This window comes from Dromaius novaehollandiae, chromosome Z, assembly GCF_036370855.1.
Source record: "Dromaius novaehollandiae isolate bDroNov1 chromosome Z, bDroNov1.hap1, whole genome shotgun sequence".
Classification (NCBI taxonomy): domain Eukaryota; kingdom Metazoa; phylum Chordata; class Aves; order Casuariiformes; family Dromaiidae; genus Dromaius; species Dromaius novaehollandiae.
In genome coordinates, this window is record NC_088132.1 from 58479165 (window position 1) to 58493340 (window position 14176).

The window sequence follows — 14176 nt, forward strand, 5'->3', positions numbered from 1 at the left end:
AGGTAGATCCTTAAGGCACAGATGTAGGTGAAACTGCAATTTACCTGAACCTAAGCACATTAACAAAAAATTTTATTCGACTGTTTAATATAGCACCACACAAAAGGTACACAGTGCTTTGTGTTGCCCTTAAAGAACATGCCAAAAAACTTTTGAACTATAAAAACTAGAGAAGTCATCCCGAAAGAGCCGCAGGTTTTGTACATAGTGTTTTAATCATCCTTCAGGCAGATTAAGCATTGTTTCCATACCCATTAGTTCTCTCTCAACTTCTAGGTTTTGAGCTTCACTCAAAAAAAAGTCACTTAGGCCAAGATGAGCTGCTGTGCTTTCAGGAAAAAGGTTCACTTCAGAACTTCTACCAGTAAGTCCAGCTGACAACATACTAGACAGCTGCTAAATTTTGTTTCTTGAGAAAAGCAACTTAATTTTGATTAATGGTAATAATGTGAACTGGGCTCTACAAATCAAATCCTGGCAAATTAAGAAAGGTTTGGAATTGGCTTTTAATTCTGCCTTATGTTGAAAAAGAAACAAGGAGTAATACTTTGTATAATTACAGATAAATAGTATCATAGAAAAAGATGAGTAATTTAGGGTCATCTAGCCCATCCACTGTTTCAGTACAGATTGCTGTAATAGCTTGAGAATATTTCCAATATAAGGTGCTTCTAAAGCATTTATCGACTTGTCACATTTCTTACATAGCTAGACTCTTGAACTGTACTTTGTTTCTTAGCCTGAATTGTTCAGAGTAAGTTTTGTATATTAACTATTACACTATTAGGCTTACATTAAATAAGCTTTTTTGTTGTTCTTTCTATAATTGAGGTGAACTGGCAATATTTCTATTTTGCCTGAACATGGAACACACAGATGTTTCAAAACATCCTTTATTTGATGCATTTTGGAGTTAGAGAAAGGCTACTTATTTGCATAAAGGGAACCTTAGCAAGTCAACAATACTAAGAGCTGTGGTCAAACAGAAGTGTGGAATGGACCCAGTGCTAATGCATATAAAGGGAGTACTGAAAAACTTCTAGGCTTCCAGCTTCACCGACTCTAGTATGGAACGTGCTTCTTTATACTCTTCAGCTTCTTCCAATTCTTTTTCATTTTCCTGCAATTAAAAAGAGTTTTTGAGTACTTCAGTAATAACTGACATATTTAATATAAGAAGGAAACCATGAAACAAAAAGGTTATATCAAAATTGAGAATATTAGTTCTACATGATTAAAAGCACAGGTTTAAAGTATAATGGCAGCCATATGTGAGTAGACCTATGGGTACCTTTATTCTATTAAATAAATATTTAAAAACAAGTACATCAAAATTGGAACCAATGACAATAGAACTCCGAACAAGCATACTATTAGGAAAAAAGCTTAAGCAGAGATTGACAATTGAAAAAACATACTTCCTTAAAGTTCATATTAATAAAAAATTCAAGGTAAGCTAAGAACAGAAAGTAAGTCTGCTGCAAGAAAGCAAGTCTTAGACTTCTGAATTCTTGAAAACAATTATAAGCCCTCCACACATGCATTTGTCATGTTAAGTTTGCATAGTATGTTGTACAGATTAATAGCATCAAGTATAAATCATTTCTGCATCCCACTGAAGTCTAAACCAGCTAATTGTCAAGTCACAAGTTGTCTAAATGACAAAAGGAGCCTAATCCTGCCAAATATTAAGCATCTATTTTGGAAGACACTAGGGGCATATCACCTGAGGACAAGAGAAGTTGAGTTTTCCTTTGAAAAGAGAGTCCTAACCGATCATTGTTACATTTTAACAGTCACCTGTCAGAGGCTTAACTTAGAGTGTGTAATATTAGCTTCACAGTAACATTTACATCTCTAACAGAATTCTTGGTGAAAAATCAGCTTTTAAAGTGAGCATGATAATCTCCAAGCTTAGTTTACTTTCCGTGAAACTATTTGTATAAAATACTACTTATTCCTGCAATTCATATCCTTAAAAAAATGGAGCATTAATGCCCACCTCACTAATAAATGATATAAGCACTACTCAGCAAGGACTTCTGCTGTTTTTTCACTTGGCTATATCAAAACAAATGTGTTCAGTGAGGTATTTTAAATATTTTGGGTCACAACAAGCATATTTTATATATATATCCTCACAAACTAGAAAAACTATCTAAAGCAGGTAAGCTATTTTAGCTGACTGTATAACTAGCACAGGAATTCAGAGTCAGCTCAGTACTTAAGTGTATGCTAGGTATACGTTCCATTGAAGACCATTTCTAGCATTCTAACACATACAATTTTTGTATACTACAGACCAAGTCTGCATAGACAGTTATCTGAAATGGAATACTGGTATGTTATCGGATGCCAGTCTTGGAACCTTTAAGTAATTCTTCAATCAAGTTCTATTACGCTTCAATTACACTGCAAGCTAAACATGTTTATACAGTTTCACCACAGAAAGAACACTTCATTATGTGAGATATTCAGTATTATCTGATAAACAGCTTTTGGTGCAACACTTACTAGTAGTTGAGTAAGATCTGCGTGTGCGACTTCTAATCTGCGTTGGCAGTCTGGAATCATCATTCGTGATTCTTGCAAGATCTCGATCTGTGAAAATTGGAAGCCAATGAAATGAAAATGTGTTCCAGATGGAAATCGTACTTTTTAAAAGGAGCCTTTACTCTGAAAACTGAGTAGCCCAATCATCATCTAGGAACTTCAGAACAGTTGCATATTTTCTGAATAGGCTTTTTTTATTAAAACATATTGACTTAGCATAATTGCTTAAAATTCTGTTAATGTATATTAATAAAGATTTTACAAGACATTTCCATTTCCTTTGTGTTTAATTAAATATAATTTATTAAGTGGAGAAAAAGTATTTAGAATAATTTTTTCCCTTAGAAAGTAGTAGTACTGCCTGGTAAGGTTTCCATATAACATTTGTTAAAAAAATGCTATTTAGAACAAACTTTCTCCTGCTGTCATGAAGCAGCTTCATCCAAAATGGGATCAGCTGGTTATATAAATATCTCCTGCATCTTTTGGGTAATAAAGAAAAACAGTGTTCAGATAATACCACATAGAGATAATTACTGCATGAAAAAAGTTATTGAGTTATTGATCACATTGTGTGCACACTGCAGGAGGCTCTGACTGAAAGAAAAAGGTAAAGAAAAATGAAAAGCAAAGACCAGCAGGCTCATATTTTTGATGCTTATCATGCATAAAAAGTTATTACTTATCCTTGTGCTTCATTTTAGGAGAAAGATTATTCTCACCATGCACTTTGAACAAAATTACTAAACTGGCACCCCACTGAATCTGAACATCCTGCCTCCACCTACAGAAAACAACTTCAGATTTATACAAGGGAACACTTATTTCATGGAACATTTCTGGACCTGAAATCCATCCACTGAAAAGGTGTGCAGAGTTGTTCAGTAATGTTAAATCTATGTAGAAATGAAAATCAGTTAGATATTAAAGTACTAAACCTCTTCTGCATTCAGGATAACCTGCAACAGAATCCTTTCACTTTAAATGGTCTCACTATATTCTGTCATTCCTACGTTGTATATTTCTTTCAGTGTTAATGATGCAGTGTTTGGAAGGACTAAAGGGAACAATAATCTCTGGAGGGAAGATGAGCTATGACTAAGAATTTATTTATGTACACAGGGAGTCCTTTTGCATTAAAGCATTATCATCATGCATTTACATGTCACTGCTCAAGTTCTTAATTCAAGCCATTTTTGAAAGAATTTGCCATTTTTGAAAGAATTTGCCATTTTTGTTTCTGACTTCATTTCAGAGAACATAAGGCAAAACCTGTCTACTTTAATGAAGCAAGATAGATGACAAATGCTAAGGAAAAAAAAAAAAGTTAAGCACCCCCAAGTTCCAGTTCTCAACAGCATTATCACTGTTCTTTAAGCAGTCAGTATTAGATTGTATTAAAGATAAATTAATCACTTTGCATATTACACTATCAGCAGTGAATGAATAAAGGTTTGTAACTTCCACAGAAGACAGTGTGCCATAAACTGCACGAGATGATGCCTTCTGCCTTATGTACTACTACGTTGTTCTATAAAGAATACATACAGGGCTAAGAATATCCAATACTGACTTCCCTGGGCTGGTACTGCTAACCAGTTGGGCACTGTGAGGCTGGTGGATGATGTGGAAAGCAGTAACTCATTTTATATATGCCATCAATAAGCTATCTGGGAAGGGAAGAAGTATAACCTGGAATCTGCAAGCTGTAGTCCTGGCTTCTGTAAGAAAAGAACATAAGACTACCCAGATCACTCAGTTTGAAACAGAATTTGATAGAGATCTGAAGAAGTACCTGAGTTTTACTTACATTTGCCTGCTGTTATGCAATACTAAATAAAAACCAGAAGAAAGTTAAATCTTAGAACCTCTACATCCAGTAGGTGCAAATACTTGGAGAACAGGAATGGTTAGAGAACCAGGCAGTAGTAAACTACTGAGCTAGCTACTCAGATTTTGATGACTTTTGCATAAATACTTTTTTTCAAATAATCTTCTTTAACAAAAATAATCCCAGGTAGACCATTTACTGTTACAAATCTGTATAATAAAGCAAAGTCAAAAGCTTGAACAATTAGATAAGCTGTAAGGTTGGAATTATAAGAAAGCATTTGCTCTCCAAATTCTATGAAAATTAAACAGCAGTCCTACTCTCCTTTCCCAACATACTCTAGAAACTTTCTGGCTGAATTGTAAGTAGTTTAACTTACAAGCAGGTCATAGAGGAAGTTACTATGTGAGAATCATCTAACTCTAGTAAGTACCATAAATATCTTCAAGGTTACTGTGAATTACAACACGAAATAAAAGTATTAAAACCTGGAATAACTGAAGTGCATCTAAATGAAGTGTTAAGACAAAAGCAGTAAAGCACAACAATATATACAAAGACAAGCAAATTGGATTTGTTGTCAATAAGTGTACACGGGATCAGAAGAGCTATTGTGACTACAGTGAGGATGACATCCCAATTCTTTTTACATGTATTGAAAAGCCAGTACAACAAATCTCTTCAAACAGCCAAATTTCTAGTCAATTGTCTTTCTGTATTGAAGGTATTTCTACTAAGAAGCCTGGCATTTTCCACAAGAAAGTACTCTGCTCGTGTTTGATGGAGCTCTTTAAATGTTGGTATGTATATATTTACTAAATACAATGTGGATTTTTCTTACATTGGATCAGATGTCAAGAACTGGTGTCTGTTATACACTATCAATAGCCTTCAATCTGTTTCCCATAAATTTCAGATTACATTAACAGAGAAAGCTGAACAGAAAAGCCAGATGCAAATATACAGATCCACCTACCAGTCACTTAAGTGGAAGTGCACCATAATAAAGAATCAGTTTTACACATTCAAAATAAGCCCAAAGGCCAAACGCAGCTTTGAAAAACAGCTGAGGAGGTAATGTCTGAGGTATAAACAACTTAGATTTTAGCAGGTCCCACAGTAACAAAAGTTCAAAGCCACTATTTCAACTTACCAGGGAAGATCGGAGCTGCTCAAAGGAGGGAAGATGCTCTAATTTAGGATCATCCAAGCACTTATGTTATATTAAAGCATCAAATTTTTGATACTTTAAGAATATGCTTAGAATGGAAATAAGTATTACTGTTTAAGAGCATCAGTATCAAGTATTCTGCAGCAGGAAACAATTTCATTCAGTCTAACTGACATGTGTTATATAGTAGGGACAACAGAGCTTGATCAGCTTCAAAAAAGATGGAAGCAGATTTCTGTTTTTTTTTATCTGACTCACAATTAAACAAAAGATTTAGAGATGTACAGATCCACAAATAATCCGAAAACAACAATAAGAAAACCTCCATAGGGCAGTCTGTCATCCCTTTACCTTAGAAGAAGAATAGCGTAATAAACTACTGGGTCATAGGATGTGATAACAGTATTGTTTTACATGACAGGATTGGCATTCTAGCCACAAAAGATTGGCTAAGAAAAACAGATTTGTGAATTAATGTGTATGTGTGTATCTCTCTCTCTCTCTCTCTATATATATATATATTCATACACACACACACACACACACACACGCGTAAGAATAAAGAGTTCTTTCTTGGAAGTGAGACACACTAAATCACCAGAGGTTCAGTATGGGACTGTGAGATGGTAACTAAAAGGAGGTGCTTTTAAAATATGGCAGCAAACAGTTGCCCTTTGACTGTTGCACAACTGAAAACATAATCATGTCTCTCCTCACAGACAGGTGAGGCAAAATTACAAACTCAAAGACAGTAGAGAAAAAAAGAAAAAACATGCAAATAATTCAGTTTGTTAAGAAAAGTGCTGTTCGTTCAAACTACTTTTCATCAGAAAGCTTATAAAACACTTGAAATCTGTTGACTAGTTACAGCCACATTTGACAGAATGGCTGAGACCCAAAAGAAAAAAGACATCTCTAAGTATCACGAATACCAATGGTACCAAAATTAATAAGCCTATGAGGAAAAGACTGTAGCACAATGTAAACAGTACTGTTAGGGCTGCTGGTTGGCTAATCAGCCTATTTTATAACTTATAGCCACAATATGGTATCATTTCTCACCCCAGTGGTAATCAGGGTGCATAAAGACATTGACGCAGGGGTGGGGGCAAGAAAGGGAGGATGAAGGGAGTAGGAAGATGTAGGGGCAGTGGGAGAAAGCTGGGTACAGGAAAGACAGGTGACCATAGGAGACATGACACTAAGCTGAAGTTATAACAATTGAGGAGAGAGGGATATAGAGGAAAAAAACCCAAACCACAGGAAAACAGGTTTTGTTAGTTCCATTTCCTATGAAGCAACTTGTTTTCTTTACAAATGACAAGACCAAAAGAGGCTTGAGTTATCCACAAATACAGGATACAAGAAATGTTTGCAGTCTGTTGCACATGAGTTCTTTCCCAAATATATTGATCAAAACACTTCTGAAGGCTTACAGAACGAAAAAAAAAAGGAGCACATGATCTCTTTTCTATGGTACTTGAATGTTTTAGGCACTGAAATGGCTGTAACTACAAGTTAACTACATTTGTAGCAAGAAACATGAAAGAGAAGAAAATTCACTAGATCTAAATGCCTCAGTATTTCAGACTTGGGCTTTCTCTGCAACTCCTCTTAGGTGAGGGCCAATCCAGTTTCTTCTATAGCAGATCACCTTAGGAGGTACAAGGCAGAAAAGTATGTTTGGTCTTTCTGGAAAAGAGTTGGGCTTTGGCTGTTTTCTGCTAACACACATCTATAAGGTTTTCTTCACTGTCAGCTGTGGGGGGGCAGGAGGGGCAAATGGACACAGGACTTGAAGCTCAAAAATGGAGATACTGCTCAAAGGACAGAAGCAAAATTCAGTGTCCCCCATGCAAAATTTTTTGATTTAAATATTTGTATAATAAATTACAGATGCTGCTCCTTAATATTAACTTGCAGAATGATAATGGAATTACCAATTATAGAAAGTTGTCTTTTAATCTACAGGCAGCACATTCCTCCCAGCAGCTCTCAAGATTCTACCTGAACAGATCGTACATGTTGATGTGAGTATGAACCTCACCCTGTAAACAGATGAGGGATGGTAACAGCCTAAACAAGGAGGTTTCTTTGGAAGTGATGTGAGGAAAACACTGACAAAAGAAAGACTTGATTTCCCAACAAGAGTGGCTCAACCTTGTCAGAACAGATAACCAAATTTTCTCTCCATTTTCTTTAGGGGGGTGGATGTGAGGGATTTAGACTTTTTTATTTTTTAGGGTAAGATAGAGATTCTGAACCTGTGCTTAATGTAGTGCACACTTTTCTAAAAGTTAGAAGGCTGTTTAGGAAAGGTTTTAGAATAAACTTGAAGGTTTAGGGGGAATCCTCCTTTTATTTTATGGAAAAAAATACCTGGGGAAATATCTGTGCCAAAACTGGAAGCAGAACAGACATAAGCCAGAAAAGTCAAGTCCAGACTTCTTTTTTTCCTGTAGAGCAGAGGAAAGGTGAGCCCAGTTACAAAAGAAATGAATCCTCTCTCATCTCACTGCCAAGTCTTTCTACTGAAGGAATGTTTTCATACTAACTTATTCCAGATATTGCACAAGCATCTCAAATCTTCAGTATAGAATCTGGAATACAAAAAGGTATTTATATCTCACTGGGGGAAAAAAAGAAAAACAGCTTTTGGAAAACAGAAGAGAAAAAAGTAAGATAACAGTAATGATTTGTCAGCAACCGCTCTCTTTCAGAAAGCAGATTAGGCAATTAACCCACAAGTTGAAAGCCTTTTCAGTACCACCTGTATGTCTGTAGTTCATTCAGAGAACTCCAGGTTGCTAAGTTTTTAAAGAGACAAATCTGTACTTGTTAAGGTTACTACCCAAATACATAAAGTGGAGCATCAGACTTTTAGAGAGGCAGTGGAAACGCTAACAACCTAAACAGCTAGAGCTACAGAGTTCAGATTATTAAGCAGAGGTCATCTATTCTTAGAGAAAACCCAAAGGTTTATGAACGCGATCAGACTGTAATGAAACTAGATGTTTCACCTAATCTTACTGTACTTAATTTGTAAGACGGAGAACTTTGTGTTTGAACTGATAGGGTGGGGGACGGAAAGAGTTAAAAACTGAAAAACCCAACTGAGGTGACTAGAGTACTTCTTCAATGCTTAAACAGACATTTAAAATGAAAAAGTTACTGAGCATTCCAGTGCTGCATAATAAGATATGTAGCTCACTCTGATCTTCCGCACTGATTTTCCAAAAACAGTATAAATGATTTCCAGCTGTATTTCCTTTTTTAGCTGTTTCAGGAAATATTCTACCTCCCACTCAAAGTAAGAGAAATACCTGACTTTTTTGCTAATACTTGGAGAAAACCTCTATTAGCAAGATTGTACGTACTCTGTAGCATGCAGATATTAAATTCTATGTTGAATTCATTAGATTTTTACTTCATTTGGGAAAGACATGACATGAGAAGTAATTTAGAATTGTAGGATAACTATTAAAAAAAAATCAATCACTTATCGGTAAAAACGCTGATAGTTAACTGAAACTCCAAAGCAGATGCACAACCCCACTGAGAGGAACCAAAGAGTAGATACCTCAGACTCCTCCCACACTCACAAGTACTCAAGATAAAAGCATTAGATTGTAAAGGGTGTTCCTTAAGTTCAGGACAAATAAAAAGCCACAAAAACATGAAAACCACTGTTTCCTACCATTAGTCTGCACTCATGGGTGACTAGAATGTGATTTTTTTTTTTTTTAACAGATGAAGTATCAGAAAACCCTGTGTAAAGTCTTTATATATTGAGAATCATTAGAACTGTGTAGAAAATAAGGCTTCATCACTAAAAAAATCTGCACTGAAGTACAACTGCATTACTTGCTGGAACCAGTCATGGTTTTTAGTGACTCTTTGCAGAAATTATATTCAGCATTTACAAAGAATTAAAATGCTTAATAACCTTTCTTTCCTAAAAGCTTTTTGGTTGAAGATAGTGTGATTTTGAGATACAAAATTTATGAAAATCTCTTCTTTCATAGTATTTTTCAAATACTGCTCTTCATTTATGTTCTTCTGCCAATGTGGCTCAAATAAAACTCTAGTGAAAGCTTTCCCTGAATTTCTAAATCTCTCATCTACATTTTGTAAGCAAAACCAGATGCTGAGAGGTTTTTTTTTCTTGTTAATAAACTATAAGTGATGAGAAAGGAAGGGCTTCCCCACCCAATAAGGCTAGAGAGTCTTATCCTTGGTAACAGAGCCTGCCACACACATACAGCAGCACTGAGAGCAAAACTGTCATTTTTGTTTCTCTGAGACAAATCTGCTCTTCATGAAACAAGTCCTCCTGGACAGTGCAGGCTGGAGGCTCAGATGTAACTGCTGCCAACAACCCTAGTAGGTCACTGCTACAGCTAGAGACCACCTGAATTCCCAGGAACCACAAGCTGCTCCACTCTTAGACATTAGAAGGAAAATACTACTGAGTCAAACCCTAACTACTGTTATATTTTAACATGAATAATGCTATTCCTATGGTATAAGTTAAAATACAAGTTTATTTGGTCACTTCCATACTGTTAACCCATAAATTCTTCTGCAGAATCGCAGCTAAAGAAGTAAATGAGAAAAAGCATACTAAAAAGCTTAAAAGCACCCCTCCCTCAGCTGTGGATTGATTCTATTTACATAGCTGATTTCCTACCTCAGCTAAAAAAATAATATATTGTTAAAGTTATTATCCTAGTCTCAAATGATTGAATTTATTCACCTTCCCAAATGCTATTTTTCATTACTGAAATAAAGACTATAAACATATTTTAAAATAAATAAAATTATTCAGATTAGAAATTACTAACTAAAAGCAATTCTTAAAATGTGTAACTACAGATAATTTTCCTGAAGAACTCTTCAAGATACTAACTCCATCCAAAACCTGCTTTTGAGCAAAACTCTCCTGCTATTGTATAATTTTCTTTAGTGTAAAAGATTTGATCCTGCGACAAGTGTACACGTTCTTTCTGAGCCTCCAAGTTCATCACAACTTAAAATATTTACAACTTTCAGAACGCAAAGTAAAGTGTGCTAAAAGAACAATAAATGAAGGTGTCATTGGAGGAATTAATTGCTTTCAAAATGAATTCAGGCAGTTTCTGAGTGAACTGAGACTGTTCACTTAGGAGACTTTCGCCACTGTTCTTTCTGAAAATATCCTCAAATAGTACATTACAATTCTTTCTACAGCAAAAGTTCACAGCCTCTGCTATTCTTGACTTTGATGATTTTTTGCATGTCAGTGAGGAAATCCATGCAGTCAAACAGCCTGATGAATGGGGGACACTAAAAATTGGGATTGCATTCATTAGTTCTTGTTAGCATCAGCAGATCTTCAAAGACTACTATTTCTGCAGCATCTTGGAGTCAGTCAGCAATCAGGCAGAAACAGCTCAGCTCTACAAATACAATGTTTTCTGCAAATTCTGCATTTGTATTTCTTTCCCATGTTGTAATGAAAGCAACACAGGCCATTTTTATTCAGGAATTTGTTTTAGCTTCTTCTAAAAGGGCTTTTTCCTAACGTGTTTTTGTTAGTTTTTACATTCAGGTTTTCTTTAACCTATTCTTCCATTATTCTAATTCACTGTTTCTGTGAAGATTTAAGTGAATATATCTGGGAAATGCTTGTGGTGGGGGTGGAAAAGTATGGTTAAAAGTTAACAAATTTACTTGAAAAAAAATAAAGATCACAGACTCAGACAAGCCAAACTTCTATAAAGAATATAAACAAACCTCCCAAACCCAAGCCTTCTTTCAGTGACAAGGAAACTTGACATTGCCTCTCCTTCCAAAAGGGCATGTACCAACTGCCTGCAACTACTGTCCTTTGTGGGGAACCTGGCAAGAAAAATTCCACCGTACTGTAACTGTGACTCTAAATCAACCTTTTGAGCACATGAAAGTACAGCAGGCATATTTCCAGCTAGCGGCCCCCAACACCTCTCACAGCTGCTAGAAGTTAACCTACCCATTGCTCTCTGTGCTAGATGCCTATGATTTTTACCAAACGCACGCTAGCATACTCGGAGTTTATGTTTCATCTTCATATTAGCTAACAGACATCTAAATTTCACAGTAACATTCATGCTTACCACCAAGCACTTAATTAACCTAATTTATCTAGAACAGTTCTTTTCAGGTTCTCAGCATTTTTGAGAAATAGAGTTCATGATGGCCTCCTATTCAATGTTAGTGATAGCCATCCTGTCACCAAGTGCTAAATAATCCATGCCCAATCTCTGTATAATTTAACATTTTGGAGGAAAGGAAGTTTCTGCAAATGCAAGCTATGACTTTTACAATTAACAGAATTTTTAGTCTAGTATTTATACAACAGGAGTCTGGAAAGAGGTACAGGATATTCTCTTATTTAAGGATGACTATGATTAAAACAAAGCAAAGAAACAAAGAAAACAAGTTTTAGGATAGTTTACCTGCTTCTTAATTCCATAATCATCACATGCTTCAGCTTTCATTTTTTCAATCTTTTCTTCTTGCTGTTTTGCTTCTTTTTCGTACATAACTTTTTCTTTTGCCAGTCTGCAATTAAACCAAGTGATTGTGTTAATTTGGTTCTGTTATGGTAAAATGTTACACCACTGATAACAAAAAGCCCTGAAAGCTGCAGCCCTAGAAGATAGAGTTTTTACAAAGAAAGGCTCTTTAACACTTCAAAGAACTGTATCTAAGAAATGCTGAATTTAGCTATTATGTATAATAGTTCTTATAAGAATATTTTCAATAAAAATATTTTTATTTTAAAGGTTCAGTGTAGGCTTATCCATATAGACTATCCTAAAAAGCTATATATTGGTACTTCATTTCAAATACATAACAGAAACAGAAAAAGAAGTTGCCTTGTAGATCTGGATGACAGCTAATAAAGGAGAAAGCTATCTTTGTATCTCAAAAAAAAATCACATCATAGGCAGCTGAAACAAACTTAATATTAAGATGTCTGCAAAGGCAACATTGTTATTCTTAGCTTTTAGATGAGCATTTGTCAACCCTTCTCAATATCATCCAGGTTCTGATAGTTTTGAACCTACTGAATAATGTGACTGCACCAAGTACAACACCTTAGATGAGAAATGATGCTAAGTCCTTCTCAGTAGTAACTTTGAAAAAAGGCATCACGTTCAAACGAAAAGAAAAAGCAGTTTCAGGCTCACAAACTGCAATCCCAAAATATATTTTCCTAATCATAATTACATGTCATGCTGTTAAACGCAATATTTCACATACTAGTTTTGGCACAAAATACTGAAAAGTAATTTTCCCAAATAACACGATAGCCTCATAGCCCTGTGGTCCTTAGAGTACTTGCTGTGTTTATGTTGATGCTGGTTCTGGAGACAAAAGTAGCGTTTCTATAATTTACCTAATAACAATTTTCTTTATGGCCTGTTTTTCAAAAGGAAAGAAATCTGAATTTTAATCCTAATGATGGATCCATATTTTGAAGCAGGGTGCTTTTTGCTAACAAGTGTATATTCAAGAGTAATGGTTTTTTTTCTACTGGTTTCCTGTATTTCCTATAGAGAAGAACTCAGCGTGTACCTAAGAATATGTACAACAAATTTCTGTCACCACTGAGAAAAAGTAAAACTAAAATCTGCTTTGAAAGTAATGTTTGATGGTTATTAAGGAAATCCAGACCCTGAATGTCTATAAAAATGAACAAGCTAAGAACATTTGTAGGTCTTAAAATGTGGATAAAAGCAACAATGAAGTTCAATCTCATAAGACTAACAGGATTTTATCTGACTGCAATATGCAAGGCAATTTTGGTTTCAGAGGCAAAGTGAGTTTTTTTCACAGGTTCAATCAAATACAACAATTGATAAACATAAAAAATTCTGAAGGTCAGAAGGGAATATTAAGGTAGCCTAGATTGATGTTCTGTAGTAATTTTTATATGGTAATTCCATGGTCATATACCTATATGCTGGATCACATAATGCCAGACTCAGACCAAAACATCCTTCTGGATCTGGAGAAGGATGAAGCAATTCCTGACTGGTGCATTCAAGACAAAAATGAATGCTGAGATTCAAAAATGAAACCTGAGAGCGTGCCAAAGAATATCCTTCCCCAACAAGAACAAGCATCAGATTAGCCTGTATTAGATAAGATTGTTTAAGTAGGAGAACTTACCAGTCAAAAGAACATAACCAGATTCAAGAAGCAAAGACTATATTATACAAATGAAAAGAGAATAAATAAAGGTCTTGTAGAGAGCTTCGTGGTCACCTTAGTGCATCAGAGCAAATTAATTCCTAATTTGTCACAGTTAAGTGCTCCACTAGAAGTGCTGCTGAGGATGGACAGTTCAGAACAGTGTGGGATGACAGGAACCTTTTGTGAGCTAAAACTGCAACAGAAGGAGCACCCCAGTAATACCTTGACAAAAATTCCTAGAGCATGTTCTAGTACTGTAATATCAGGTACTCCTTCCTGCTTTTGACAGTTTACATCATCCCAAATTGTTTTGCCCAAATAGCTTTATGCTGTGGTTCCACAACAATTGATCGAAGTTGGGCTCTGGTGGCACTCACTCGAACTGGTGCAAACCGCTA

General features: G+C 35.4%; 1 protein-coding gene across 1 annotated transcript in view; it reads right to left on the minus strand.

Annotated features, from left to right (window-relative positions):
- Window positions 1-487: 487 nt before the first annotated feature.
- Window positions 488-14176, minus strand: part of LOC135324631 (tubulin-specific chaperone A) — a 32468-nt gene continuing 18779 nt past the window's right edge. The window contains exons 2-4 of the mRNA XM_064501278.1: window positions 12032-12137; window positions 2515-2601; window positions 488-1120 (exon numbers count right to left, since the gene is read on the minus strand). Of these exons, the coding sequence (XP_064357348.1) occupies window positions 1040-1120; window positions 2515-2601; window positions 12032-12137 (274 nt within the window). The 3' untranslated portion in view covers window positions 488-1039. The remainder of the gene's footprint in view (window positions 1121-2514; window positions 2602-12031; window positions 12138-14176) is intronic.